Here is an 18,140-nt window from a genome sequence, read left to right on the forward strand (position 1 = left end):
GTAGCCGCACAACACATTTACACATCCGTAGTCTAACACATAGATAGGAGATAGAGCGGAGCGGAATGTGCAGGCATTGCATTGGCATTGACGCGGCGCCGGCTCAAAAGGCAACAACAGGGAGACAATCGAGGGGTCGCTTGACTTGGTCCAAAGTCTCGCCACAGTCTGAGCACAGAACGTTTGCCAACAAAGTGTGAAAATGTCAAGTCGTAAAGTGTTCAGAGCAACGTGCTCTGAAGGTTGGGTGTTAGCCTGGCAAATATCGTTACAAACATATCAGCTTGGAATAGTCTGGTAAGCTGTGTGAATATTGTCAGAATTTGTAAGGTAGCATTTGAAATACACAGTTCTGATTTCAATTTATCGTCAGATATTAAGCATCAAAACAAATATCGTTGAAATAAGCATAATAAATTGGCATTCGAAAAATGTCGTGCATTTGTCAATATATTGTTAATTCCTCGCCGCCAATAAATGGCATCGATCTATTGGCCTCAGTTGCATTGCCCGAATCTGCAGAGACAGGAGTGGCAGGTGCAACTTCAAGTATGAGTCCAGAAGACACCAATCTCAATACGTAAATGCAACTTTAATGCAGCAATTACAATTGTAACTCAATTTAATTTCACACAGTTCGAAAGAGGCTGTGACAGATGACAAAAAGATCTCTGTTTGTATCTCGGATCTGGCTGCTTGTCGTTCGGAGAATTGGCTGCTCAAAAAGAAGCTGCGTGAGTACGAGGTCACCATTGAGAATCTAGAGCAATTGATGACCACGATTGTGAATAAGCAACATCAGGTGCTAAGCGATATGTTTCAGTTGCGTAAACGAAACCATAAGCTGCAAATTGAGTGCAACCTGCAAAGGGAATTCAACTCGGTGGAGCGCAATGCTCTTATGAAAGAGCTGCATGAGCTGAAGACTCGATCTCAAACTCAGACAATGGTGAGTAATTTATTTTAGTTCTACAGTTTCACTTAAGTTACGGTCAAGCAGAGTGGGGCAGAAGATGAGGGGGAGGATGGGAATCGCTCTGCGGATAGTGAGGAATTTGAAAAACCCCAGACGGATAGTGAAGAGGCTTGTTCTTCTGATCTTGACAGCGAAGAGGATGATCAATCTATAGTCTCTTCTGACGCATCAACTGCAATATTCTCGGGCAACAGCTCACCATATTCCACAGAGTCTGAGGCCGACAATAGCGAAGATAGTGAGGAGGATAATAATGAAACTGATGAATCTGAATCGGAATAAATATTGGGATCAGGACTTTACACATCCACACACCTCTCACAATATTCCTGATTAACAAAAAACATTAGAAATTTCGGCAAGGATCTTTATGGACCTCATGCCATATTATAAATCTTTTATTTTTATCAAATTACCTTGTAAGTACATACTATATTAAGTTGATTTTGTTCATAAAGCTTCATTATTTTCCATACAATTTTCATAACTTCACTTTACCCGTTTTAAGCTCAAATATAACGCATTAAATAATCAACAGAAAAACGTGACAATCGAGCAAAACAAACGAAATAAATTCACAAATAACGTGACATCGCTCTCAAAAAGGACGTCACAATGCGAAGGACAACGCATTTAAGACTGCCGAGTGTTATTTGCATATCAAAATGCGATAGTCGCCGTTCCTCTCACTCTGGTTGCCAAAGTGATTGAATGCCATGCAAATAAATAGATGAAGCGACCGGGAGAACATTTAAATCTCTGCCAAAAACGTGTTAAGTGTTTACCTATCGCAAAACTTGAAATAAAAAACAAAAACCAAATAAGCCCAAAGCCATTTAGTCCCTCACATGTCTGTGTCTGTTATGCAGATATATTTTTTGCTGCCCTGTAGCTAGAACAGAAGTGTTTGCTTTGGTGTGTGTGCGTGTGTTATTGAGGCAATTTATCAAGCCGCAAAGTTTTTAGTACAAATGAGTCGTGGCAAGACAGCTAAAGGTCCTGCCTCCGTTTGCCGCTCAGGATTAATGAGTCTCGTGTGTTTTAGCGTTTCGCACACTTTGTTCTTCGCCCTCGTTCTCTCACAATCTTTTCCATACATCCTACAACCTGAGCTTGCAACACGTACTAATAATCCATCATCACTTGCAAGTGGCAACTTGTAGGTTTCTCTTTTCGAGCGGTGTCGAGATCGCTTATCATATAGTTATAAATATGCATATATTCTTAGGTTTGTGTTCCGTATATGTAATGTGTGTTGTGGTGGGCTTTAGTTCTACACCTTGAATCTTATTATAGTTGAATAACTATTTTGTTGTAATATGTAATTCTTCTTAAAGCTACAGTAGACAATGTTTGACTGTGATTATTACTGCTACCTGTGATATCGTGAACAAAAGCAAAATACTGCGGATTAATACGAAAATATTCAAAATGCTACATTTGTTATATTGATATAGTACTACATTCAAGATGTACCACACATATACCAAACTGCCAGCCAAAGCAACTATTACAAGTAGTAAGTAGGCGTTTTTGCCCATGCTAATTTATTTCTTAAATAACTTTTACAATTTTTGTTCGATCGCAACCAAATTTGTTAAGCTACAGTTGAGTGTGCTGCAGCATTATGTTTCCGTTAGCCAGTATTAAGGTTAAATTATACCAAATAAATACCTATAAGATACTAAAATATACTAAATTGATTTACCAAAAATATACTGAAGTTTATGAAATTAAAATATATCGAAATCACTTAAATTAACCGAAAGCTATATTTCATATGTGGATATACTACTGCATTCAAAATATACCATATATTAATACCTTATTGTTAACCAAAGCAATCAATACCCAAAATCTGCAGCTTTATGTTTGTTATTTAAAATCTTCATATCTTGAGATAATAATACTATCTGAGATGTGCACATATCATTTAAGCATAAGTCTTATCCTGAAAGTGGCTGAGCTTTGATCCATGGATGTTGAAGTAACAATAAAGGGGCACCTTTGTGCAACAATTATTAATGGCCAGAGACAAGGTCTCTCTATGCATATCGAGTCAAGAATTGTGTGCGATATCATTTATCAGACCACAAACTTGTTGCGCACAAAAAAGATTTTCGTGTCACGTGAGAAACTGAACTTGAATTTGACTGGCGTGCAGCTACCGACGGCTACCAGGAGGAGATTCAACTCTGCACCGGGTCTCTTAGAGCAGTGAAACCGAACATGGCATGAAAGGATGGCGGCTAAAATATTAATATGCGACGTGAGGCGATGTGATGGGTTGAGCGAAACGATGCGATGCGATGTGGCGACCTAAACGCTATGCAAATCGCATCATAAAAGGTAAAAAGATACCGAGTCTTCGCAGAAGTTGTTGTTGCTGCTTTTGCTGGTCAGCCAAAGGTGTTGCTTTGTGGCTCCTTTGTGAAAGGTTACCACAGAGGCAGCAACAAGTAGCACAAATTGCATGTGACCGCACTTCGCTTGCCTTGGGGGAAAGGCACAGCTGGGGGAGATTAATGGATTTGCTTGCTGAACGACATTGAATTATATTGAAAGGCTTGTTAAGTGCAGACATATGAAAACCGCTACTCCAGAGAGGTTTCCCTCTCCCCGTACTTGGTGGACACTAAAGTTAACTCTTGTTTGACTTGTTAGCGTTAAGACGGTAGATGTGATATTACATTTATGAAAATAAGTGAAGTGCAACTTGTTTAAAAAAAAGTTAAGTGAACGCTTTCTCGATGTTGTCTAAAAAATAACCAACTACCTAATTGGCCATAATTCGAGCTGAATTTATGTTTACTATGTACGATGTCGAATATTATGAAATGCTTAGGTTTTTATGGTCTATCTCAATATTCGCGTATATTATGAAATAATTGAAATAATCGATTTGAAATGAATGTAAATCTATAACACATTTTTTCCTCTACTCTTTGATGTTTTGTTTGTTATTTCATTGTTTGATGCTTTTACATCCTTGCATTTAGAATGTGTGATTTAATCAGGAGCCAAATATAGACCGATTGAGCGGATCAACGCCTACTTATTTAGTGAAGCGTATACACAGAAAACAAGCAAATAAAATCAAACATTGCCTGCTGAAAAAATGCCGCAGCAAAAAAATTCGCGTGTTCTAAGCAATTTGAAACCAATAATCGTTGGGTGTCTTTTAAATTAACTAACCGAAACCATGCAAGGCAAAAATATAAACCCAAATGCAGTCCTCAATAACTCTTATATATGTTGATGTGCCTGTCAATAGAATGTCGGAGTCGATGACGATGACGATGACGATGACAATGATGTGTGGATGGCAAATGCCAAAAATACTGATGTGTTTGTGGTGGGGGAGAGATTTCTGATATTTGTTTATTTTTTGTTCGATTGTGTTTTTGAGAACTAATCTAAAATTAAAATCATTTTGCGAGTGGCAAGAGAAAACAAGTCGGCCGCAAACAAAAATGGTTAGATAGATGGGATGATATATGACGATTGATAAAAGTTTCCCCTAGACAGGGATATGCTATACGGGATATGGATACGGATACGAACACGGATACGATATTTATGCACTAATGAGAATGACAAACCAGCAATGCAAATATTACCCAAAAATAAAAATAACGAAACTAAGCGCAGAAGAAACGAAAAACCGAAAAACTCAATTAAACAAACACACGCAGACAACAGCTAACTGCCAGTTCGATTGTGGTTGGTGGCAAAGTCTTCGGGTTGAGAGAGTGAGGAGCGGGGGAGGTTACTTCTAACCGTTTGCAAGGGTGGCGCTAATAAACAGTTTGATTTTAATCAATGAACCGCAAAGCCAAATACATGAAAATGCCATCCAAAGGTAAATGAAATGAAGGCAGACAAGCAGACAGGACTACACCTTTAATTGTAAACCTTTCTTTTTGTTCCTGGCTAAAAAAGAGTGAGTATGTATGGAATAAAGGAGGAGTCCTGAGGCCGATTAAATAGCTTTCGTATTTACTTACTACACGGCAACTAAGCAAACAAAACTTTCTATCCATTCAATGTTAGCTGCGGGGGTAGATTCACGAATTGAAAACATTTCTTTCTTTGTGGATTTTTATTCCAAGGGTTTCCTCATGCATATTTATGGCACTTAATTTTTTCTCTTTTTTCGTTTTTGGTAAACGAGGCCTTTCATTTTTTATATGACAGTCTCAGACCCTTGGCGTAATTAGAAGAGGCCCCTATTGACTTATGCGATTCTCGACGGCGGCATGCATATTTATGAGTATGGATTTAATAAATATTTTTATTTATTTGTGCATGAAAAGGGGGAGAAAATGAGCAGCCTTCATTTTGTTTTCATTTTACTATGCCATACCAAAAAAAAAAAAAAAAAAAAAAAAAAATAGAACCGCACTCACTCCATTGCAAATTACTCAGAATCGCAGCGATGCGGAAGTGCTGGACGCAAACATATTGGGGCCAAAACATATGTTAGCCAAGCGTCTGCAATTTTGTAGACTGCAGTTTGGCCTAACAAGACGAGTGTACTTACGTACGATAAATGCAATCATGGAATCATACTAATTTGAGTAGTGAAAACTATTTTCTAAATTAGACAAAATAATAGAGTAGAGCCCAGTGAAGAGTGATCGGCGGGGGCCAAGTGCAACATGTGTTGCTCCTAGAGTACCGCTACGATTACGATCGTTATCACCAAATCAGCGGCAGCGGGGTTAATAGAGCTGTACAGGCCAGGCGAAAGACTCTGCACAAAGTGCGATTTCGATTAACGATCTTCGAGCTCAGCAGCACACATGGCCCCAGCTGTTGCCCTCAGGCTGGACGAACTAAAGCCTCAGCCAACGAAGTTGTGTTCGCTTTGCCACATTATTTACAGATCTCGCACCTTGACTACCAAATGGTTTTGTGGCAGCCACAAGTTGATCGATCTGCTGTGCTTGCACTTGCACGGCACTAATCCATCTTTTGTGGCAACAAAAATGTTGTGATAAAGCTTGGCGATCGTTGCTCCAACTGGCGAATCTTCCGATCGCTGAACCATACTTAGATTACACTTAAGTAGACAGCAGGCTGCTTAACCCGCAGCTAAAGCGGTTGACTTTGACCAGCGATCGCAGCGATCGTAGCAATGATCTTTGGCGATCAGAGATCGTTTCTAGGCACCAACCAGCATCCAGCAGCCGTTCTGCGGATCATCTCGTTTCGACTGGGCGTCATTTTTTTAGTAAATTACTTTAATAGTATAAACATAATCATTTGTATTGTGGCTGCTACTCAGAGAGCTGCCTCAGCTCACCAGCATATGGCACTTTTGTGGAGAGTCAAAGATGCACCTACTGCTTTCGTTCTTTGGGGGGAACAGCTCGTGCTATGGCCTGGTAGTAATTTCTATCTAGTTATGACGCTGCGTTACTCCAAATGGAATCACAGTTATCTGTCTAACAGTGAAAAATTGAAAATTGTATATGTGGCCGGCCACTTTTTTGTTCCTAGCTACTTTCAGATCAGTTAAGATCTTTTTAGGTGAACCTCGGATTTGATAGCTGTGTACGCAACGCATAAAATGCCAAACGTAATTGTGAAGAGACTTTAGAAAGGCAGACATGAAGAATAGAATAGAATAGAATAAAAGAGAGAATTCTTCAGAAGCTGAAACTGTAGAGAAGGGAATAATTTTCGCTACCAAATGCAACCAAATTGAAAAGACATCTGAATCAACTGCTTATAATAGTCGTATCGATCGATGAAGTAATTTGCTTCCACTCGCTACGAGTTCAGAAAGTGAACTAAGCTGAACCCGTGGCGGGACCTAAATATGAGTACAAATGCGTTAACTGTGAACGCAGCTGTCGGTATTTTACGCACCCTACTCACCCTGACCTGTGCCCCCTAGTTGGCATTAGGGGCATCTCATTTAAATATTTAATCAAACTAATTTGCATATGAGTACGGGAGTATATCGTTTACCTGCACAACTCTGATCGATAGACAAAGACATGCGATCTCCCTTTGTAGGGAGGGTTGAATTCGATTTGGATGCTGAGCATATGAAGGGTTGATAGTCCGTGTGTATTGTATTTCCCTTCGAGGTGTACAGATAAGAGAACGCTCTACGCTGAATTTTGTTTATTTAGCAAATAAAAAATGCACGCAAATTTGAATAAAACAGCAAGTAAAATGTTGCCAAAAAGACTGAAAAAGAGACCCTGGATAGGAAAAAGGAAAAGCGCGAAACCACGAACATTTTTGCATAATTTATTGAAATTTCGTGGCACAGACAAAGGAGCCAAGTGGGAACTGCAAGCAGGCACGGACCAAGGCAAAAAGGACCCAACGAAAACTGCATGAAATGTGTTTCTATTTTGCGGCTCCTTGTGGCTCCGGCTCGGTGGCTGGCTGGCTTGGCATTATCCTTTGGCTTGTGTGCATTTATTTTTCATTTGCATGAATTTTTCATTGTTTTCACAGACGCCAAAGCGAACAGAGCGAACTGCACTTTACGCTCCGCAGGATCAGCACAAACACGCGATATTTGTCAGTGGGAAATCAGCTTGAAAATTTAACTTTCGCCTTCACAACCCCGCCAAACAAAACCCAAGCGATAGACAACCACAGTGGCACCTCTCACACACTATATAGACATCCATAAAATCGTTTGCACTTGGCTAAACACAGAATCCAAACAAATATTTTACTTCTATAATGCAGAATATTCTTTATACGCCTCTTGTCTTTTACTCGCGACTGCTTCTCGACTAGCGAATATTGCTACGGATAAAATGTAAACAATTTCTATGCAATTTGTTGTCACTTGTTGACAAAGCAGAGGCGGTATCAGGTGAAAAACATAAAAACTAGAGGCTGAGATGTTGGCTGAGCATACAAGCTTTTTTTTTGCTTTTTTTAAGCGGGCTTCTATAAATTGAGGATTACTTTAGTATTTCTGTAAAATCAACAAAGGAGACTGTTTACAAAATTGATAGTTACTTTGCACTATCCCTTTTGCTTTTAATAGATTGTCTGTAACAAATGACCTAAGCTGAGGCTGTAGATAGTCACTTTTAATTCTTATACAATCGAATAGAATAAATAGTGAATCAAATAATTTAGACTATTTCAATATAAATTTGATACACATTTTTCAAGTTACTAAACTTTTAAACTTTAAATTAACTGAATGAAAATTTACATTAAATGTTTGTAGTCTAACATTTTTACTCCTCGACATGTAGGTATGCATAAGAAAAGACCAAAAGACTGGCAGATATTGACATTGTTTAATTTTTATAAGCTATAACTTTTTAAAATTTTACTTTTTCTTACGGTTAGATACATAACCGGGCAGAAGAAGGTATTGTCTGTCTATGTTTTAAACATAATAGTATATCGATAGACTAAATGTAACTAAATGCAAAATTTTTATTTTCGATTAATTCTAAGTTGCCCCGGCTGAATTCGAATTCGAATTCAGTAATATTTGAAATTTTAAACAAAAATGTTCAGTAATTATTAGATTAGAATTACAAATATTTAATTTTTTACCCAAGTGTCATTTTATATACATAAAACAATTCATGAATTTAATATCTTTTGTAACTTAGAATTTAGTTATATAAAAAAGGATTACAAAGCATAAAATGCAGCCGGGGCAACTTAGATCATCCATTTCTAAGTTAATATTCGTTTAAAAATATTCTAAGTATTTAAGCTTCGTAAAAGATGAATTAGTTTTGTTTATAAAGGTTTTTTTAAGTGCCGATTTTCTTAACTTCCATATGCACATATATAAATTTTGGTGTCTCGTTTAATATTTCAGCCATTTTGGATGCATTTTCCGAGGGTTAGCATCAACTACAGAACCAAATCGAAAGCCAAATCCTTTTTTTCCACAGTGAACATATCTCAAATGGAATAAAAACAACAACTAAAGGGGCAACGCATGTGCGTCGACACACACGCGTCGCCGTTGCCAACCCCGACTCCAAATCCAATCCCCCGAACGACATCTTAGAGAGGGTGGTGGTGGGTTGGGTTGGTAGAGGGCACCGAGTGGCGGGTGGCCGGGTGGAGGGCAACGGCGTCGGTGGTGGCTAAATGCAATTTATCATAAAAGGCAGAGATAGAAGCTTGAAATTGAAACAGGAGGTGGGAGGTGGGAAGCGCCAGGAAGCGTCGAGTGGGTGGGGCGAGTCAAAGTTCGCTATAAGTACAACACACACACCACAGGGTAAACATGCCACACACATACACATACACACGCACACTCTCAACACATAGCTCATCTAATAAGACGCATTTAGCGTCTGGCCAACTCGAGTGTGGAGTGTAGAGCATAGAGGGTGAGGCCATCGTTGAAGCAAATAGGAAAAAGTTATGGAGCTGTAATAAATTGGATTAGTTCGAGTTAGAGTCCGCCATTTTGCTTCACTGTGGCAACATGCGGCGTGTGTTCTACGATGAAATTTATGTGCACATAAAAAAAAACAAAAAAGAACACAGTCAAAAATCCAACTAAATATTTTTGTGCTGGCAACACGCAGCGTTTCATTTAGAAGGGATTACCAGGGATTTCAATTGGACGGAATTGGGGGTCTCTGAATTGAGGATGGGATCGCACTTAAGAGCCCCACTTCTAGTGTGGAGTACACAGGGTAAGAAACATTCGTTTTGTAGGTTACCTGTCAAAATGCTACGTGCCAAATCAAAATCAGCTTTTCATAAAATTTGAATTGTGCAATCGGCATTTGCATATGAAAGCGTTTCATGTTCAGTGTTTCTATATTTGCCACCTTTCGGCTTTTGTTCGTTAAATGATTTTCCATTTTTCTTCTTTCTTTCCCCGCCGCCTGTCATGTGAAGTGTGCAGCATCCTTTTTTCCTCTATCCTGTATCCTGGCACAGCAATTGGTTTCATATATGCAAATTTTCTTTTTATTTCAATTTATCCCCTCTCCCGCTGTTTTTTGTTGCATTCTATGTGACGCAGCTGCCGCAGATTTTGGTATAGCTACATCTATTTATTATTGGGATGCTATTTTGGGTTGTTCGCGTTCACGTCGTGCATCATTTTATCATGTGAATCCGATGCAGATGCCAACTGAAACTTTCCGTTCTGCCGCCGGCTGATTTGATTTGGTCATATTTACAAAAACAACAATGCTTTTTTAAGTTGAAGAAATTTGTTTTTAGGTACTACTTAAAACATTTATAACCATTCATAAATTAAAATAATTAAATTATTTAGCTTAAGATGTTAAACATTAATATTTCTTTAATATGATATATTAAATAGTTACTTGAATCCATTTTGATTTTTGTATCAATCGCTCATTCGACGGTGTTCGATTTCTTGAAGCTGTAGTTGTTAAGATTTAAAACACATAAATCGTATACTTATAATAGAAAAGTTGAATGCGAACTCACGGCTTTTAAATTTAATGGGACAGCTGGTTTGAGCTACAGTAAGTTATTTATAATTTTTTTTTACAATCCTTAACAAATTTTAGAAATAATTTGTATGCTGATATTTAAAACACTAGCTCTATATTTGTTGTTCGGTTTTGGTGATTTTAAAACTAACTAACTAACTCGTCAAACTATCATTCAATAGTTCTTAAATAAAATGACTTCTTTCTTGTCTTGAAATTTAACTTGTGAATATCAGAATTCAGAAAAGAAAAGGAAATAATTTATATTAATTTAATAATTATATATAATTTAATGTCAGAAACACTGTTTCATTTCTAACTTCTTCATTTTAAATTTTTTTCGAATTTTATTGATCTAATTATAAGAGCTTTTAAAACTTTGGTTTTTATATATGTATATTAAGTCGAATGTTGACTTAAATTTATATGAAAAAGAGCGTAGATAAATTATTGATTAACTTTAAAAACCATTTATAGAACTTTAAACACAGAAGATCGTAGTCAATCAAATCGAAAATATCCAAGAAGCTGAGATGGGAAAGTACGACACCTCAATAATATTGTTAGCCTATTGAAAGGAAAAAAGACAATTTCATTAAAAATGTGGCTTGTTATTTTTAATCATTCCTTAAATACTATAATTGACTAAATTCTTAAAGTTAAGCCTTCTGGCTTTCCACAAGCTCAAGAAACCTCTGGTGGATACCATTTTGAAGAAAAAAAGAAATCAAAGATTAAAAAACTTTTTGTTACAAAGATATGTATTGCATATGTGGAGATATATTATAACTAAATATTATTTGACTATAGTCACTATTTCTATACGTTTGTCATTAATATTTGAGCAGAAGCCCTTCATTAGCTATCACTAAAAATAATTTGCTATTGTTATTTATAAGTAGCTCTTTAAAATGTTGCTGACTTGTACCCAATTTGCTTTCACTTTAATTAGAATTCATTGTAGTAAAATATTTTATTCAAGTAAATGGACATCACTCTGCTCAAAAGTCAGCCCCCAAGTGACAACTTCTGTAGAGAGGCATTCTTTTCCCCCCACCACGTGCCTAATACCTAATGCCTCATTCTCCATTCCTCAAGGTCCATGTGGCCGATGGAAGCACTCTTCATTATCCAGGGCTGGAGGCTGTTAATTTATTTAACTACCGCACGCCTAAACCACGTGTATCGCATATATCAAAGCTTCGTTTGCCGTCAAATGGATTTCATTTTGAAATCCAATAACTGCCGAAATGAAAATGAAACATTTTCGCTAAGAAGCTGTAGAGACAACCCTTTCAAATCGCCAGGGATACAAGTACAACAACAACAACAACAGCGACAGCTAACTGCGTTAACTACCCAAACTTGACTGTGTGTATCATAAAATGAAACAGTTTTAAGTATATAATGTAGCGTATTTCATGTACACACATATACATATGTATGTGAGTACATAATGTACGCAAGGCAACACCAACACATGCACATAGCGTATTTCGCACTTTACGCAATTTTCCCCGCCAGCGCGAAAAAGGGTTGAAAAGTGCGTATGGAACAATGAACACCCCAATACATACACACACACACGCACGCACAAAGAGATAGCGCAGCGTTGCCAGACTGTTGTCGATGGCTTTGTGAGGGCATCATCAATGCTGGGCCTAAGCTTCCACAGCTTCCGTTCGAACCCTTTGACAACACCCCCGCTCACATCCTTTCAGTACAATCGCCTTGGCGGCCATTATTATTTTACTCTTGCTCACTTGTTTTGGCCCCAGCACTTGTCACTTCCCCACTGCCTCCTCCCGAACTGACTGTTCATACCACACCACAGCCAACGGCCGCAACGTTTTCTTTGACGTTTTTTGGTAATTTTCTTAAAAATATTTTTGGTAGTAAAGTTTTGCAGATTTAAGCCCTTCACCGTCTATTGAGAGCTTTTGCGGTTTGCATTGCTTTCGCGTCGGCCGACCGAGAAAAGACGAGAAGCGGGCGGAAGCGGGGCTTCCATTTCCATCCCATGCCACCGTAGTCGCCTTTTTAATCTCATTTTATGAAATGAAAATTTTTCAATTTTTCGACAAGAGATAAACTTTTTCTACTTGAATGCGTAATTACTTGCCGGGAATGAAATACTACGAATTTTCGCTGCTTTTCGCTTGACTTTCGGCGGTCGACGCCAACGCGAGCGCGAACGCGAACTGCGACGTCGTCGTCACCACTTTAACCGTTAACTTTGATTTTCAAGATGGCGTCACTGGCAGTGGCGTCACTGGCGCATAACTGTTATTAATATTATGAAAATTATTAAAAGTGTACTGAAATAAAAGCAGACTTTTGATGTGGTTTACTTCATAGTGGTAAGCCATGTCCCGGATAAAGGATAGAGCCTGTTAATGCCCCCGCCGAGATTTGCGGCTAAATTGGCAGGATCTGTGTCATTTTCGGGATTTATCCAACGAAAACAAAGAAAACTAAAGTTTAATTTGAGGCAGTTTAGTTACCCAATCAAAAAAAGTATTGTTCTGTTCGATCGAACAAAGCAACTGTCTAACTTTTTTCTTAATACAAATTAACTTAAGCTCAGACGGCAGACATACCTAAAACTTACCGTCTCAACTTTGCTCAAGTCATTATTGACGATACCAGTAAGTTTGCATACATACAATAAAGAACTTCAAGTGAGCACGTAGATAAACAAGTGCCAACGAATATAAAAATGGTTTGACGTCCAAGATAAGTAAAAATTAATGAGGGATCTCAGCTACAGTGTACAAGGTTCAACTCACTTGGTTGTGGGTAATTAAACTGGGTGCTTCAGTTGCAGAGAAAAACCAATAGAAAATACCCAAAAATTGTCAATGAAAAGAATCTAGTTAGATTTACGCACAACTCGCTGGCCACCAAGTCGAAACACCCTATATTCCAATTAGAAAACAATGGCCGCGCACCCAGAAGAAGAAAAAATGGAAGACCTTAGAGAAGTGCTCGACAGGAGTCGGAATAAAGCAAAACAAACGTAAAACGGAAACCCAAAAAATGTCTGAAGATGTTAAAAAACTTTCGCTTAACTTTGTTTTTGCTTAATGAGCAAATACACATGTACACACGCACACACGCGCAAGGCACATTAAAAAAATGCGTTAAGGGCGCGTAACCAAGGACCAAAGAGAACAAATATTAATGTCTGGGCCATATACTCATGCGACACACACACACACACACACATGGTAAGAGTGCGTAGCTTAAAACTGTAAAAAAATGTCTTGGCCAGGGTTTTGTGGGGATTGTGGAGTGGGGTCTACTGACTGTTCAAAAATTACTCTTGCCACAGGGGTTGCTGTTGTGTTGTGTTTTTTTGGGTGGAAAATGCCCAGATATTGTCTGGCCCAGCAACAACAACAACAATTGCAACCAAAAAAAAAAAATGTTAAAAAATTAGAAACGAGCAGATTTGACGCACGCACATGTCGCAGTTGGCCCTCTCTTCCCCCTGCCCTCTCTCACTCTCTCTCTCACACACTCACACTTTGCGCTTCGCATAAATTATTTGGACTCATTTAATGTTTCAGATGCTGTTGCCCTTACAGCTTCTCTTTTCTACTTTTTCTTGTGTTTTGTGCTTCATCTTCTTTCTCTTTTCATTTTACGATTTTCAATTTTTATATCGCCTTTCTTTGGCCACCCTTCGGGCAGCATTTCACAGCTATATTTTGGGGGGATTTTTCTGTAAAAACAGCGAAAATTTTCGTTGGTAAAATTTAAATAATGCGTCCCCTGTCGCCACCAGATGTAACGTCTCCCCTCTCCACTCCATCGCACGATTGCGTTATTGCGTTTATCCATTTATCGCTGGTCTGGGAGATGTCCAATGCCTGCCTTACGGCGATAATTTCCACCATTGCAACGATTGCAGTGTGACCAGTTTGAGTTAATTCATATGCTGCTCACAGATAACTTTATTAAAGTCAAAACAAATTATCATGCCTCACTCAATTTGTGTTGATGGTCAATTTCAACCGGTTTTGAACTGACCAGCGGTCATTAAACAAAAAAATAACAGATACACCTCCCTCCATAGTCATTGGTCACACTTATCTCTGGTAGACAACCCCTGCCTGAGTAGCTCATATAATAACAATTGAAAATGATAATGCGATTTTTATAGCACCTAAAATCGTATGTGTGTCCAGTCTTGTTTGCGCCCCTGTTTGACCAGGGGTAAGTGAGTGGTCAGTTGAGGTCGCCTGCCGCTAAATAGTTTTATTTGATTTGACTTTTCGCTTTGAGCAGTGAATAAATTAGCATTGTGTGGTCACTTTAAGTGGATTGGATGGAGGGTTTTTTTTTATGACCGCTTGCTAGGCAATTAGTACTGAGCGTAATTAATACTTAAGCGTTATAATAAGATTTACAACATGAACTTTTTAGCACAATTGACACTAGACTTGTGAAAGCAGTACTAGATTTTAGACGTATTTTATTGGGAGTTTTAGGTAAGCAACATTAAAGTTATAAGTTGAAGGGTTATTAAAGAATGACGTGTTTTTCTTTTTATTTAAGGTTGTCTATCAATCAATTACAACACATAACATCAGACACGGAAAATCTAAACCCTCATCATGCAAATGCATTGGCATTTTGAAATAAAATTCCCACATTTACTTGTGCCAATTCATGAAACTGCAACCCCAGTTTATTGACATAACATCACCAACAAGTCATTAATAAAATCCTCATACATTATCCTTACGCAATTTTGGCATTGCACTTTTCAACAGGGTTGCAATTTTCGCACATACACAATCACTAACATTGCGTATATCCTCGACCCGATTTGGGCAACAAAGCCAGCCAACAAGTGCGCACAATGCAAACACAAAGCGAATCCGATTCGAGGTATGAATTATAAAGTGAATTCGTATTGTTTGCAATTCAACTTATTATTTCCTGGGTGCTGTCGTCATTGAAACACACTAGGCACACTATGAAATGCAAATTTTCATGCATTTTTTAGTTATGACAATTTGTTGCTCATTTGCATTACAAAGCCGATATAATAAAATGTGAATTTATAGATAAGCATATAAAATAGAATCTATAGGATTCGACAATGCAGAACCAAAGAGGTAAACATAAAAATACTATGCAAAATAAAACAATAACTTTACGATTTCTGTTTTATTTATTTGTTATGTTTGTCGATGCCAGATGATGGCAGGTGTGACCACTCAAAACAGCTGACAGTGTGGTCGCGATTAATTGATATCGATAATGACAAAGCTAGTATAGTTTATCCTCACGTTGGTCACCCTGCCCTCTTTTAGTGCTTTTCCCTAATAACATATGTTCCTACTATTCGCTGACCTGCACAAGTGTATTTTCAAGTGCAATAAATATAATTGTAAAAGTTACAAATTGTATTAATTCACACAACTACACAATGTTGAAATATTATATAATGTTATTCATATATGTAACAAAGTAGTTTATTGATATGAAATATAAAATAAATATATAATGAAGTAATGATGAAATAAACAGATTAATGATCAACACGATTAGAGGACAACTGTTCCTGTCAATGCCGACACACCAACTGCCTTCTCGTCGATCTTGCTTTCATGATCAGTGCTGAACAGAGTTGATCTTGCACATCTATTAGAAAAATAATAACTCGTTTGAATATCCCTCTATATTTTCTGACAAATGTCGGTAATTTCATTAGGCAAAAGTGTTTGTGAAGTAGCAAGCACTAGTATATTATTTATTCGCATTAAATATAAGCTCAGCCATATGAGGTTACACATTACAATATTTGTAGCTGTGTTTCCGTTTGCAATCAGAAAGTCATTTGGTAACAAGCCGAATTTGCCTTTCGTGTTAGCCAACTACAGCGAAAACTACCTTGCACGTTCTGGCAGGTTTTCATTAATTTCGAACAGCCCCAGCAATGCGTAATTTATGCAAATCAAACAGAAATGTTTAGTGGATATATTGGGGAATAAAAACAAGCTGACCAAGGGCACATTTTGGGTAATTAGCAAAGGTTGAGCTGCATGTCCTGCAGGGATACGAGTATGTGGCCTAGCACTTGGACTGGCACGCGTGCTACTTACGACAGTCCATTGTGCAACGAGTTGTGGCACGGATGAGAGTGTGGAGGTTGCAAGGTGGCAAGGCAGCACATGTAATGCCCGGCCTAATGACCGCTACGCACTTCCGGTTTGGCTCAAGGACTCTCATGCGTATTTTCGGCTCTGATAAATATTCAAATTAGTAAAGCGCGCAGAGTCAGCTGCCCAAAGCTCAACACAAAGCGGCAAAAAGTGTGTCGCATATTAAAAAGTCATTTTCCAAGCAAATGATTCAACATTTTCTTAATTTTTTTTACGATGTGAGATTAGAGGGAGCAAGAACGGCAGGGAGGGAAACACATGCTGTTCGACATGAGCTTGACCGGAAGTGGCATACATGACGGAAATGCGTGATTTTTGTTATGAACTCCATTTTAGTTGTACTTACGAATACATATGAAAATAAACTCATAAGCACAAGAATTGCGAGACAATAATATACATATTTGTTGGAAAATAACTCATAGTTAATTCCTCGAATGGTGCAAATAAGAAGAATTGATATGCTAAGTTTCTTGAGAAGGACTGATTGAAACTAATTTCGTTATTATTATTATTATTCGCTGGGCTTGGAAATTTAAACACTTCTTTCTTGAATCGTATCGTATTCATCGTTTATGATAATTTTTAAGTCATTAATTAAGCTTCCTATTTGTTCACATAGAACAAACGATGTTTTTAAAATTCGAATACTTTATACTTTTAGTATATTCGGCAGATTCAAATAAAGTGATAATACTTAATATATATATTAAAATATTCTTAAAATGGCATATATGGGAATTTTCAAGATGAGTAATACGATCATTGTGTGTCGCAAAATTCAAAGCGAAATAATTGCAAAAATTATAACAAAAGACAAGACTTTCAAATGAAAAGCACGCATCGAACAAGCAAAATAAAAATCCGTTATTTTCATAGGAATATAATATTAGTTTTAGATATTTTTCACGCCCACGAACGAGAATAGAACGCGCTCTTTATGATAGATTTTTGCTACATATACAATAGCAACTGCTGTCTTTATGGTTCCTGAAAATTTGGTAGCCATTGGAAAAACATTATAGAAATATTATATATCATATGAAATAAACATTGTTGAAGTTATTTAAGAAATAATTTGATATAGTAAATAAAAGACCGAGTTGTTTTGGTTGTCAATCCGGGGTAACATATCGATATACCAAGTACTGTCTTCTGTATATTTTAGTATTTTTTCGGAACACTAGTTAACTTTTAAGTAATAATAACGCACTGATTTTATAGATATTCGGTGTGGTGTGTATCACAATCGAGCAAAGTTAAATGTACTTACCTTCATTTAATTCAGACCATTTTTAAATGCAAAATAATAATATGAAATAATTTTTTTGCTTTGCACAGTAATATTATTATGTATGTAGATATACTTTGAAGCAATTTTCGTTTTGTATTAAACTTAACTGAGCTAGCTCGACGTTAAGCCCAACCTTAAGCCTCCATGTTTAAGGATTTGGTTGGAATGTATCTGACATTCTCCTTCAACATTTTTTTTTTTTTTTATTTTGGCATATGCATTTAATTCACTTTTTACATTTTCTGTTGCTC

At 37.4% G+C, this 18,140-nt stretch overlaps 1 protein-coding gene across 2 annotated transcripts; it reads left to right on the forward strand.

The window, feature by feature from the left end:
- Positions 1-328: 328 nt before the first annotated feature.
- LOC117568423 (uncharacterized) lies at positions 329-1,800 on the forward strand. 2 transcript variants are annotated; one of them, XM_034249072.2, is made up of 4 exons: positions 329-580; positions 637-949; positions 1,001-1,395; positions 1,485-1,800. In XM_034249072.2, the coding sequence occupies exons 1-3, from the start codon at positions 432-434 to the stop codon at positions 1,256-1,258; spliced, it is 720 nt and encodes a 239-aa protein (XP_034104963.1). In that variant the 5' UTR covers positions 329-431; the 3' UTR covers positions 1,259-1,395; positions 1,485-1,800. The 2 variants fall into 2 exon arrangements, with proteins under 2 accessions (XP_034104963.1, XP_034104964.1); XM_034249073.2 differs by having other exon boundaries at positions 1,515-1,800.
- Positions 1,801-18,140: the final 16,340 nt, after the last annotated feature.

This window comes from Drosophila albomicans, chromosome 3, assembly GCF_009650485.2.
Source record: "Drosophila albomicans strain 15112-1751.03 chromosome 3, ASM965048v2, whole genome shotgun sequence".
NCBI lineage: Eukaryota > Metazoa > Arthropoda > Insecta > Diptera > Drosophilidae > Drosophila > Drosophila albomicans.

Bases quoted from the DNA above. Each gene is read 5' to 3' on its own strand.
- LOC117568423 (XM_034249072.2), top strand. From the start codon at position 432: ATGTCGTGCATTTGTCAATATATTGTTAATTCCTCGCCGCCAATAAAT. The intron at 581-636 runs GTAAATGCAACT...AATTTCACACAG, and splicing joins GAAGACACCAATCTCAATAC to TTCGAAAGAGGCTGTGACAG. The intron at 950-1,000 runs GTGAGTAATTTA...ACGGTCAAGCAG, and splicing joins GATCTCAAACTCAGACAATG to AGTGGGGCAGAAGATGAGGG.